Source organism: Mustela erminea, chromosome 4, assembly GCF_009829155.1.
Source record: "Mustela erminea isolate mMusErm1 chromosome 4, mMusErm1.Pri, whole genome shotgun sequence".
NCBI lineage: Eukaryota > Metazoa > Chordata > Mammalia > Carnivora > Mustelidae > Mustela > Mustela erminea.
In genome coordinates this window covers 148,091,843-148,104,453 of record NC_045617.1, presented here as the reverse complement: position 1 = coordinate 148,104,453, position 12,611 = coordinate 148,091,843, and the positions used below count along the sequence as shown (strand labels likewise).

The following is a 12,611-nucleotide window of genomic DNA, read 5'->3' as shown; positions in this document are numbered from 1 at the left end:
TTACATCTTTTGTCAAGTTTAGGAATTCTTGGCCATTCCACTCTCTTTTCTCCTCTCCTTTTGATTCTCTAAAGACATGAACGTTAGGTCTTTTGTTATTGTCCCACAGGTCTCTGATGTTGGTTTTTTTCTCCCCAGTCTATTTTCTCTCTGTCATTCAAATTGGGTAATTTCTATTTTTCTATCCTCATATTCACTGATTTTTTCCCCTCTGTCTTCTCCTTTCTGCTGTTGAGCTCATCAGTGGAGTTTTCAATGTCAGTCATTGTGTTTTTCCGTTCTGAAATTTGAATTTAGTTCTTCTTTACATCTTTTATTATTTTTTTTCCTGAGGTTTTGCAGTCTTTCGTTTGCTTCAAGTGGGTCTGTTATCTGTTCATTGAAGTATTTTTATGACGGCTGCTTTAAAATCCTAGTTGGATAATTTCCACATGCTGAGAAGGGAGAAGCACCCCATCATCGCTGAGTAAGTGAAGCCCGAGATCCCCATCTGGCCTCCAAGGAAATCTTATACCTGTGAAGCTGGGGAGGCAGAGGCACAATGTTTTCCATGGTGTTTCGCTGTGCAGTGGTTATGTCTTAAGTTTTCTACTTTCTAGGTCAACCCTTGACCTTTGGGTAGAGATATCCGGTTCTTGTTTTGTGTCTTTATTGTTGCTGTTGTTTGTTTGCTCTCCTTGGCATTTTGAGATTGCCAACTTCTTCAGCACCAAATCCAGGATATGGGAGGTAAAAAGAAAACCCAGAGAACACAGAACTATCTTGTTCTTCAGCACTCAAGGTCACTTAGCCAACCTGCCTTCTCTCCACCTTTGGTTTACATGTAATGTCTGGGATTTCTAGTTGTACCTAGCAGAAAGAATAGAGATAAGTGTGTATACTTCACTGTGGTCCAGAAACAGAAGGTTTTATGCTTTTGAAATAATTTTCATACGTTGTTTCTCTGTGATGTAAGCAAGGTTTCCAGCCACTATTTTCAAACATACTGCCACAAAGAACACATTCTGGGGATTCAATAGACATTTATACTTATGAGATAAGAAACAAAATTGGATATAATCATTCTTTTTTTTTTTTTTAAGTGGCTTTTGAAGTACTGGAAAAAACATGGTTTTCTTAGAATTCTTTTAGATGAGGGGCTCCTGGGTGCCTCAATCTGTTGAGCATCAGAGTCTTGGTTTTGGCTCAGGTCATGGTCTCAGGGTCCTGGGATTAAGCCCCAAATTGGACTCCCTGCTCAGGGTGGAGTCCGCTTGTCCCTCTGCCTCGACCCCAATCCCTTCCCTTGTTAGTACTTTCACTCTCTCTTGCACAAATAAATAAAATCTTTAAAAAATTTTTTGTCAGATAAATAATGTACAGATCTAGATCAAGTCAACTTGAGCTGTCTTTCAAGATCTGTTGTCATTGTTAACTTCTATTTTAAAATGAGGGATTCTTGGGCCCCTGGGTGGTTCAGTTAAGCATCTGCCTTCAGCTCTGTTCATGATTCTGGATCCTGGGCTTGAAACCCGTGTCAGACTCCCTGCTTAGTGGTGAGTCTTCTTCTCTGTCCCTCCCCTGGCTCAGAGAAGAAGGAAGAGGGGTTACTGGAGACAGCTACTTTTCTTCTGATATTTTTATGGAAGGATTTACCCTCATCATCTCCCTCACCAATATCTGTCCTCCATATTACTTTTCAGAGCCACATAGGCTCTTCTCTTGTCTTTTACCATCCTGTTTGGTAATCAGAAGCCGTTTAGGCTTGAGCCTGCAAAAATTCCTGAAATAATTATTCACCTCCATCTGGGTCCCGTCTAGTTTGTCTCATGGACAGTAAAAGGAAAAACAGCAACATTTCTCCTGGCAATCTCTATTGATGACAGAGGAGTTTCCTGAACCGATTAGAATCCTTTGTGTTGTAGCCAAATGAGAAAAGAGAGAAGGCGGGAGAATTGGAAATGGCACTGGGAAAGATGACTTTCCCAGTCAAGAGTGTGGAGTCCTCCATTTTATTAACTCAGCCTGCGCCTGCACAAGGTCAAACAAACAAACAATCAGTCTCTAAGTCATCTGGTCTCTAAAGTGACAACAGTACTCTATATACCTTGAGGGTGGTTGGTCCTCTAATGCCTCATGTTTAGATAAAGGCTGAAGCACAATCAGTCTCTAAGTCTTCTGGTCTCTAAAGTGACAACAGTACTCTATATACCTTGAGGGTGGTTGGTCTTCTAATGCCTCATGTTTAGATAAAGGCTGAAGCAGAAAACTTGGCTGTCCCAGGGCAAAGGCTGATTGGTCCAGTTCTTGCCTTTAGGTTTCGTTGTTCAGATATTTTAAGACTTGGGCTCTGACAAAGATTTTTTTTTTTTTTTTTAAAGATTTATGTACTTATTTGAGAGCAAGCACGTAAGGGTCCGGGAGGACAGAGGGAAAGAGAATCTCAAGCCAACCCCGCCCTGAGAGCAGAGGCCCATGCTGGGGCTCCCCGGGGCTCAAACGCACAACACTGAGATCAGGACCAGTGTCTAAACCAAGAGTCCTATGCTTAACCGACTGCACCACTCAAGTGGTCCCAAAGAATTATTTTGTTCCTTTTTTTCTTTTCTGTTGTGAGGTTCAAAGCGCTAAAGCAACTGCTGGCATAGATATACTTCTTAAGTGTTACCTATTTAGAAATTTTTCTGTTTATTCCATTCCACAATTAGTCACAACCTTGGACAAGGAAAAACAGCGAAAAGACGGAGCAATGAGGACAGTAACTTCTGCTTCTAATTGTACTTTGAAATAGTATTGCTGAAAAAACCAAGTTGTTCAATTATTAGTATTAAAATAAAAGTTCTTCATACCGGATTACACTGAAGCATTCAAAAACCTCCCGCGAGATGGGAACGTATATGTAAATGAGGGATGCTGATTCTGCTTTTTCATTGGTTACTGGAAAACAGCCAATAGGAGACTTGCAAACAGCATACCTCCCGTTAGTATAAATACTTCTGTTGCTCACGCTCTGGTTCTATTCTTGTGTTTTCTTTGGAAGGCGTTTGCTATTTGTTCTATCAGTCATGTCTGGACGCGGAAAGCAGGGCGGTAAGGCGCGCGCCAAGGCCAAGACACGCTCGTCGCGGGCGGGTCTGCAGTTCCCGGTGGGCCGCGTGCACCGCCTGCTCCGCAAGGGCAACTACTCGGAGCGGGTCGGGGCCGGCGCGCCCGTGTACCTGGCGGCCGTGCTCGAGTACCTGACGGCCGAGATCCTGGAACTGGCGGGCAACGCGGCGCGCGACAACAAGAAGACGCGCATCATCCCGCGCCACCTGCAGCTGGCCATCCGCAACGACGAGGAGCTCAACAAGCTGCTCGGCAAGGTTACCATCGCGCAGGGCGGCGTGCTGCCCAACATCCAGGCCGTGCTGTTGCCCAAGAAGACCGAGAGCCACCACAAGGCCAAGGGAAAGTAAAATGCTGGCCATTGTTTCTAACACGGACTTTTTCCTAATCAAGAAAGAGTTAACCTAACAACAAAGGCTCTTTTAAGAGCCACCCACCATTTCCATTAAAAGAGCTGTCCTGCTTTGAATTCTGACAAGCGTTTAAAACCAGAGTGAAATGTCACGATTAACCCCCGGAAAGCATTACCCCGTGCCCCATGAAAAATAGTAATACTCGCTTGGAGGTAAAAGCCACACGTGGATTTAGTTTAAGTATTGGCCGTGTTTGGCAATACGTGCGTTAAACGGGAAGGGCCCTATTGTGCAGATGGAGTTTCAAAGTTTATCGCAAGGGCAATAGCTTCACGTTTCGCAAAAAAGTGAAAAGAGCTGGGATATTAGGTTCTAATTAAAACATTTGTTGAAGGATACCCACATTCTCCCATCTAGATCCAAGCTTATGAAAACGCTGCACATTTGCCGAAGCATCTGAGAGTAACTCACAGGTCCGTGATAATTAGTGCTTGTGAATAAAGACCATTTTCCTAATTTTCCACAGTGTTTGTGCCAGACCCAAGAAAATTTTCACCTTCATTGTAAATGCAGCGCATTTGTATATTTCCCTGAGCACCTGCAAATTATCTTGACGGTTTCTCTAAGAAAAAATCCGTTGGAAATTCCTATGTTGCTTTGCGTGATTACCTGACATTTCAAAGTCTCTGAAGCTCTCGTTAAAAGATTTTTGTCCCCAGTGGTTAGAAGAATGGAAAGGGTAAATAAATGACGTCAGAGTAGCTACCGTGAAGGGCAGGGTTTAGGAGTCATTCACCAACCCGAAAGCCGCTCTTAATCCGGGCACCGCTTCGGGGCTGGGCCAATCGGGGGAGGGCGCGGGAACTTTTGAATATTCTTGGGCCCAATGGTTGTCGGTCTGGCAGTATAAAAGGAGGAGGGCTGTGAGCCTTTTACCGGCTTCGGTGAAGACAGTCTCCGCCCGCCTTAGAAATGGCTCGCACGAAGCAGACGGCGCGCAAGTCGACCGGCGGCAAGGCCCCGCGCAAGCAGCTGGCCACCAAGGCGGCCCGCAAGAGCGCGCCGGCCACGGGCGGCGTGAAGAAGCCGCACCGCTACCGGCCCGGCACGGTGGCCCTGCGCGAGATCCGGCGCTACCAGAAGTCCACCGAGCTGCTGATCCGCAAGCTGCCGTTCCAGCGGCTGGTGCGCGAGATCGCGCAGGACTTCAAGACCGACCTGCGCTTCCAGAGCTCGGCCGTCATGGCGCTGCAGGAGGCGTGCGAGGCCTACCTGGTGGGGCTCTTCGAGGACACCAACCTGTGCGCCATCCACGCCAAGCGCGTCACCATCATGCCCAAGGACATCCAGCTGGCGCGCCGCATCCGCGGCGAGAGAGCTTAAGTCTCTGCAAGGGGAGCGCCAACTTTAAACCCAAAGGCTCTTTTCAGAGCCAACCAATTAGCTCAACAAAAGTAGCTGTGATCGTATGGCCGCTAACTGACCCTGACCATGCCAAACTGGAGCCCTCGGTAACCTGGTCATCCGGCATCTCTACCGACGTAATGATCAGGTTTAACAACGGCACAGGCAAAATAGTACGTTTACCCAGTGCAGTCCTATAAGCTCTACAATAAGATAACCTAAATTTTCTCTCCGTCGAGGTAAGAGTTCAACTGTCTATCTTCTGGCTACATACACCTTATTAATCCGTTGATAAAGCAGAATTTATCAAGTTCTTGTTGCTTAATATACCATTTATTTGTGGCCCTGCTTGTTGTATTGCTTTATTCTAGGGCTAGCCACAATTTCTTTTCACGATTCTTGGCTGTAGGTTCTTTTAAAGTTAGCCACCAAATTCCAAAATGTTGCTTGTTTTCTACACCTTAGTTAATACCTGAAATTCTGGGCCTATGTCTGAGATGGGAACTGTTGCTAAGTCATGTGGGCAGCTCTTCTCAATAGACACAAAACACAATTAAACTTGAATTGTGTGGTTTACTTGGATTTACTTACATTCCAGGACTTTACTAAAGCACTTTTGCTTTACAACATGTTTGCATTTTAAAGATTGATATTTCTGTGAATGTGTGTGTCACTGTGTTGAATTTTTAACATTCTGTTTTTCCAGATTTATCCATACAACTCTGGCACACCTTTTCTATCCATATAAAAGGGACTGTCAGAGGCACCAATGTCTCTGGCTTAAACCAGGGTGACTTTGCTCTCTAGCTCTGGGCCCCAGCTAAAGTCCAATTATGGGGTTTTATAGCTGTGCTGGGTTTTATATGCATTGTTTTTGGATTTTTCCCCTATTATTTTATGTATCTGTTACCAAAAGGGTGTTTTAGGTATAGGGCTCGAGAGGATAGCTTTTAAAAAGTGAAAGTACCCATTACTGTTGGGAGGGTTAGATGGCCAGGGGACAGTGGCTCAGACCGTGCTTCCCACCAACTGTTACCCCTTTCCTGGCCAAGGATCAAGGATTTGGCTGTGTCTTCATTTACCTGAGCTCCTCAATAGAGTAATTGTCCAGTGTCTAGGAAAGTAAGGTTAGCATCATCTTAGAATCCAACCTTGTTACTCTGTCCAAGAGTCCTTTGGAAGCTGGCGGCCCAGAGCAGCATTTGGGTGATAGATTGCCAACATTCAAATTCCAGTTTGCTACTTAATATATCCTTTTCACAAATTGATTTCTCCATTGTCAGAAAAATGGGGGTAGTACTACCCACCTCAGAACTGTTACTGGGATAATAGGAGTTGATTTTTGAACACAGAGCATTGTATAAATGCTATTAATTTTTCTGAGTTATGTATTATTTTCCCTTTTAGTCTCAGATTTTTTAAAAAGACTTTATTTTTTTAATTTGACACAGAGAGAGAGATCACACGTAGACAGAGAGGCAGCTAGAGAGAGGGAGGGAAGCAGGCAGAGAGCCTAATGTGGGGCTTGATCCCAGGACCCTGAGATCATGACCTGAGCTGAAGACAGAGACTTAACCCACTGAGACACTGGCATCCCTCAGAATTTTTTTTTAATTGAAATAAAAATGCAAACTTTAGCTTCTAAATGTCCCTTTCACTTGCATTACTTTGTTGCTGTTTGTAAAGAAAACTTCAGCAGGTATTTGAAAAACAAAGAATGGAAGAAATTCACATTTGTAAAAAATTTACTGAACATATTGGACCAAATATAGTGCCAGTCTTTTAACATCAGTGCTTTAAGCATTTATTACTTTGGATTAGCAGAGTGACTATGGTCATGCTGGAGGGGAAAAGGGGGTGTTTAAGACACAGATTTTGTCTTTCAAATGGCTGTTGGAAGGTTCTCAGTCACCCAGGCACCAAGGCGTGGTATACAGGCTAAAGTTTGCAGGTAATGTTGTTGGTGTCTAGAATCGCCTTTGGTTTGTTATAGTCTTTAAGGAAAGAGGAGGAAGGCAAAGTCAGGGTGCATTTTTCAGACTAAAAAATTTAGTAGTAGCCCTTCCAGTCATCCCAGAAGAAGCGACTTACTAATCAACGAGTGTTTTAGGGAGACTTAACACAACAGTTGGAAATCAGTGAAGAGATTTGAACTGCATTCCAGACATGGCCACAAGACAGAAAGCAGACGTTGTCAATGTATGCTTGGAAAGGGCACAAAGGAATATATTTAGACAACCTTAATTAACATGCTATGTATGAAAAACAAATCAGAGTCTGTCAATCAATAGATGAGTGGATAAAGATGTGGTATATAGGGTTGACTCTTAAACAACACAGGTTTAAACTGGGTGAGCCCACTTACTTGCAGATTCTTTTTTCAACAAATATAATACACTACTGTAAATGTTTTCCTCTTCTCTGTGATTTTCTTGATAGTATTTTCTTTTTTCTGGTTTATAATAATACAACATATAGTACATATGCAGAATATGTTTTAATAGACTTTATGTTATCAGTAAGGCTTCTAATCAACAGTATGGTACTGGTAGTTTTGTGGGTGGGGGAGTCAAAAGTTATATGTGGATTTTCAACTGTGTATAGGTCAGTACCCCAGCCTCTGCGTTTTTCAAGGGTACACTGAATATACAGTGGAATATTAGCATGAAAAAGTATGAAATCTTATTCATATGGATGGGCTTCAAGGGTATATGCTAGATAAGTCCGACAAAGTCAAATACCATAGGATTCCACTTATATGTGCAATCAAAAAAAACGAAACAGATATAGATAGCAGTTGAGTAGTTGTGGGGGCGCGGGGTAAGAAGCAAAATAGGTGAAGGTTATTAAGAGGTACAAACTTGCAGTTATACAACAAATAAGTCACAGGCATGCAAAGTACAGCAGAGGGAATACGATCATATAATAATGGCTTTGTGTAGTAACAGATGGTAACACATCGTGATGGGCATTTCCTAATGTATAGAACCGTCAGATCGCTATGCTGTACGCCTAAAACCAGGGTGATACTGTATGTCAGCTCTCCTTTAATTGAAGACAAAATCAAAAAACACAATTCATCGACACTTTATACTTTATTGAATGCTGTGATTTAAAAAAAAACAAAAAAACAAAAAAAATCTTCACTATTATATATATGCCTGTGTTGTCTATATTGTGTTAGGAGTAAAAGCTTAAAAATGAGAGCTCAGGGCAATCTCCCAACTCCAGACAGATCTTTAAGTAATAATACCAGCTAAAAATCAGGCACATTTACGTAGGACTTCTTTGTGCCAATCTCTGTTCTAGCCCTTTGCTTACATTAGCTAATTTAAATCTTCACAAAAGCTCCATGAGTAGTATCATCACTCCACCTTTACAAATGAAGAAAACGAAGGCAAAATTACAGGATCACACATCTGTAAAAGAGGGAAAATAACTTCCCCTACTCTTCTGAATGCTTAGTTGAGTCGCTATAAAAAAAGATGAACGAGAAAAACAAAGAGAATTTTAATGACATGGACCCCTCGTGTGTACTTGGGAGATGCTCCTGAAGAACTGAGTGGAACTCCCCGAAGAGGCCCCAGCCACCCCAGGAAAGACCCCCTTCCGCTAACAGATGTTGGTGTGGGAAGGGAGTGCCCAGGAAGCCAGCCTGGGGTTGGCAGGAAAAAGATGGGAAACAAGGTTGTGATGCCGAATTAGGCTGGGGCTTTCCCAAGGACAGGAATGTCTGGTGATTTAGTCGTCCTTCTCTTCCTGCTGATGAGGGAGCAGGAGGCTGGCTGAGGACAAAGCAAAAGCTGGCGCCTTGCACCCCCCTTCACCCGTTCCCCTCCATATGTGTAGCATTCCTCAGGCACCCCTGACTGCCAAAAAAACGATAAATAACTTGCAGAGATCACAGCCCTGCAAGGCAGGAATCTCCCTTGGTTTGCAAATGTCCTTGAGATTTACTAACAAAGAAGTTACCTTATCAATAGCCCAATTTCCAAAGACACAGAACTCAGTTCCTCAAGCCCTAATGTCACCCTCCCCTCCATAAAAAACCGAAGGAGGCGGAGGCGGAGGTAGAAGGAACAGTAAATAAAGTTAAATTTCTTCTAAACATAAATCTCATTAACAAAGACGCTTGATAGCAGGAATGTAACATTCCAACAGGAGACTCTCAATTGTCTTTACTTGATAGTAACCAGGCCTTCAATATCCTGATAGTATTCTTTGCCCCAATAGCCCTTCTGAACACCCCTTTGAACTCACCTACCCAACTCCTGTGTATATAACCAGCCACTCCTCACAACCTGGGGCAGCAGCTCTTCCTGCCCACGGGTCCTGTCCCCGTGCTTTAATAAACCACCATTTTGCACCAAAGATGTCTTAAGAATTCTTTCTTTAGTTGTCAGCTCCGAACCTCACCCCACTGAACCTGACTTAGGTTCTGGGACTTCATCACTGCTGCAGAGAGGGCGACACTTAGAGGTTGAGGTCTCCTTCATGAATGTTAAAATGTCCCGTCAGGAAGATTTTAGAGATTCTCCCGTGTCAGTGTTTCTTAAAAATCATCTGCTCGCATATAGTCCTTAGCCAAAGAGGCGCATTTGGTTGGGGGGTGAGGGGACGTCTTCTGCTGCCCTCCATACCGAAGAGGCCTATTTTGAGACGGTATGTCCTGAACCCCTACACTCCTGTTTCGGGGTGACATCTTAGGGTTCCCTTCCCAGCCAACAATCATTCCCCTTCTCAATGAGAGAAGGCAGTACTTTGTTGTAAACTGAAGCCCCTAGTAACGTTTTCATGGGGGAGATTCCTGCAGACACCAGTACAAACCGGCTCAGGAGAAGGCAGACCTTCCACGCGACCTTGCTCCCTCCCTCACACAGTCCTCGGAGCTCCGCCCAGAGGGGGGAGGAGCCGGGGTGGGGGCGGGGCCTTGGGGCCCGCCCGCGCTTTCAGTCCTCAACTAGGTCCGACTTCTGCTTATAATTGGCGCTGACGGAGGCGAAGGGCCATAGCTGTGTGGAACTCGCATAGGGCTTTTAGATCAATATGTCTGGTCGTGGCAAGGGCGGGAAGGGCCTGGGCAAGGGAGGCGCCAAGCGCCACCGCAAGGTGCTGCGCGACAACATCCAGGGCATCACCAAGCCCGCCATCCGGCGGCTGGCCCGGCGCGGCGGTGTCAAGCGCATCTCCGGCCTCATCTACGAGGAGACCCGCGGGGTGCTCAAGGTGTTCCTGGAGAACGTGATCCGCGACGCCGTCACCTACACGGAGCACGCCAAGCGCAAGACGGTCACGGCCATGGACGTGGTCTACGCGCTCAAGCGCCAGGGCCGCACTCTCTATGGCTTCGGCGGTTAAGAAAATTTTCCCTGGTTTCATTTATTCCTCAAACCTCTCTAAAGGCCCTTTTCAGGGCCGCCCACTTTGTTTCCAGAAGAGCTGTACGCGTTTTGTGCTTCTTGATCCTTGTTCCTACTGCGTTTTCCCGGTGCTTGGGGTCTTGGGTTCCGGTGTAAAGGAGCCAGGGCGGTGCATTGGCCGCCGGATGCTAGCTCGACCAATGAGCTGGCCGTACGGCGCGCGCGCGGGGTCCGTGCCAATCAGGACCAGGGGTTGCCCGAGGGAAGCCAATGGAGAGGCGACGCGGGCCCCAGGCTTCCCCGGAGAGATGCGGGGCCCAACCTCCGCTCTTCCCGCAGGTTTGCCGCCTGTTTCCCGTGGAAGGAGTGAGACGACGATCCATACCTCCTGTCCGGAGGGATTCGGGTAGCGGCACGGCTTCAGCGGCCGCCCAGGTCGCTCGCCTGGGGAGGTTCGGTAAATACCTGTCTCTGGAAGAGGCCGCCCCCGCCTCCTAGGCAGCCAGGTGGGTTAAAATGCGCCACCGGAGAGACGCCGGACGTTCGCTCCTAGCGTGTCGCCTCCCTGGACGGTGTGAGGAGAGCGGAGCGTCCCCTGGCGTCAGGTCCCCGCGGGCCGCCGCCGGTGCCCCGGAGCTGGAACCTGTGAGGCCGCAGCCGGGGGTCGCAGGTTTCTAGGGGCCTCGCCATTCTCGAGCCCCGGGTCCTCCCTCCGCCCCTGCCTAAGCGGGTCTGGAAAGTGCCATTTAGTGGACGAAGGGGGTCTGTTCGGATTCAGGTCTCTGCTTCTCGGACCCCTTAGGGTCTCCGGCAGGGCCCCACCTTGAGGGCTTAAGGGAGGAGCTCCGTCCTTTGAGGTCACCGGCTCTCACGCGACTGTCCTGCACCTTCCGCCTTCGTCCCTCCGCCCAGCTCCTCTTCCGCCTCCTGTACATGGTAAGGTTTTCGGGTTCCCGTGAGCCGCAAGCAAACACTTAACCGACTGAGCCACCCAGGTGCCCCTCAGAACACTTTTCGAGCATTCTTGAAAGCTTCATTCAAAACCCTAAACTTTAAAAAATAAAGTTTTTCTAGTATGCCCTCATTGATAAATCAGGCAGGTGGATAGCATCTTTAATTCTTGAAAAATCTATTGATGACTGCTTAAAGCAAGTTACTCTAATATGTTCTCCGGCACAAGATACCGAATAGGCAGTTGGAACAGTTTCTCGAGTTCAAGTGAGAGGTCTGGTTTAGAGGAAAATTTGGGAATCAACAGCCTATAAATGAGTCTGTATCCCATCAGTAAGAATTCAAACACCATTTATTGCAATGCATTGTAATAGTAAATGAGCAGAAATGTAAATTGCCACCAGAAACCCTGTCTTAGTTCAGGCTGCTATAAGGAAAATGCCACAGACTGGCTTAAACAACAAACTGATTTCTCAAGGCTGGGAGTCCAAGATCAAGGCACTGGCAGTTTCAGACAAGATTTGGTGTCTGGTGAGCCCCCACTTCCTGGTTCGTAGACTTGTCTTGCTGTGTCCTCACATGGCAGACGGAGGGCCAGAGAGCTTTCTGAAGTCTCTCATTTATGAAGGGCACTAATTACATTCATGAGTGCTCCATTCTCGGGGCCTAATCACTACTGAAGGGCCAGAACTCCTAACACCATCATATAGGGGATTTAAATGTCAACACGTGAATATGTGAGGAATACAAACAGCCCATAACAAATGAAATACTATACAGCCCTACTAAAGAAAAGGGAAAGTCTATTCCAGTATGTGCTCAAGTACCTATGGCTCACTTCTTGGGCCCCTTCTCTGATCTTGGTATGACCTTGATCTTGATATGTTCTGTGTTCTGTGTAATGGTTTATGCTCAACAGGAAAACTCCATGACCTAGCCCTAAGTGTCAGGTCAGGTTGTAGTGACAATGCCTATGATTGTGTCTGCTTCTGTATGTTTCTCAATCACAATGGCTGTTTTTAGAAACAATGGCTGTGTTAGACTTTAATCACCTCTAAACTTTTCTCAGTTCATTCCACCCACTTCAAGCTTCATAATGAAACTTGCCACATATCCAGTTGCATATTTGATATATCTACTTGAGTGTCTAATGGACATCTCAAACTTGATTTTTCCAAATTAGATATCTAACACATAAACACCAAATCTGTTCTTTCTCCAGTGTTCCCCACAATAAATGGAACTCCATTCTTGTAGCGGCTCATCTGAGAAATCTTGCAATCCTGTTGGAGCTCTTTCTCTTACAACTTTTATCCAACCCAGTCATCTCTGTTACAAATCAATGAAAGCACCTTTCACTACATCCTGTGCTGCTACTTCAGGGCAAGCCACACTCACCTATTGTCCAGATGACCATAATGACTCCTAACTAGTCTTTCTATTTCCACTTTTGATA

At 45.8% G+C, this 12,611-nt stretch overlaps 3 protein-coding genes across 3 annotated transcripts; all 3 read left to right on the top strand.

Moving 5' to 3' along the window:
* Positions 1-2,993: 2,993 nt before the first annotated feature.
* LOC116587640 (histone H2A type 1-D) lies at positions 2,994-3,523 on the top strand. Its single transcript, XM_032338268.1, has one exon. It carries the CDS (start codon positions 3,045-3,047, stop codon positions 3,435-3,437), a length of 393 nt encoding a protein of 130 aa, XP_032194159.1. The 5' UTR covers positions 2,994-3,044; the 3' UTR covers positions 3,438-3,523.
* An 837-nt stretch (positions 3,524-4,360) lies between these two features.
* On the top strand, positions 4,361-4,879 carry LOC116587628 (histone H3.1). The gene has a single exon (XM_032338254.1). It carries the CDS (start codon positions 4,413-4,415, stop codon positions 4,821-4,823), a length of 411 nt encoding a protein of 136 aa, XP_032194145.1. The 5' UTR covers positions 4,361-4,412; the 3' UTR covers positions 4,824-4,879.
* A 4,959-nt stretch (positions 4,880-9,838) lies between these two features.
* Positions 9,839-10,223, top strand: LOC116587665 (histone H4). The gene has a single exon (XM_032338294.1). The coding sequence runs from the start codon at positions 9,891-9,893 to the stop codon at positions 10,200-10,202; it is 312 nt and encodes a 103-aa protein (XP_032194185.1). The 5' UTR covers positions 9,839-9,890; the 3' UTR covers positions 10,203-10,223.
* Positions 10,224-12,611: the final 2,388 nt, after the last annotated feature.

Bases quoted from the DNA above. Each gene is read 5' to 3' on its own strand.
- LOC116587665 (XM_032338294.1), top strand. From the start codon at position 9,891: ATGTCTGGTCGTGGCAAGGGCGGGAAGGGCCTGGGCAAGGGAGGCGCC.
- LOC116587628 (XM_032338254.1), top strand. From the start codon at position 4,413: ATGGCTCGCACGAAGCAGACGGCGCGCAAGTCGACCGGCGGCAAGGCC.
- LOC116587640 (XM_032338268.1), top strand. From the start codon at position 3,045: ATGTCTGGACGCGGAAAGCAGGGCGGTAAGGCGCGCGCCAAGGCCAAG.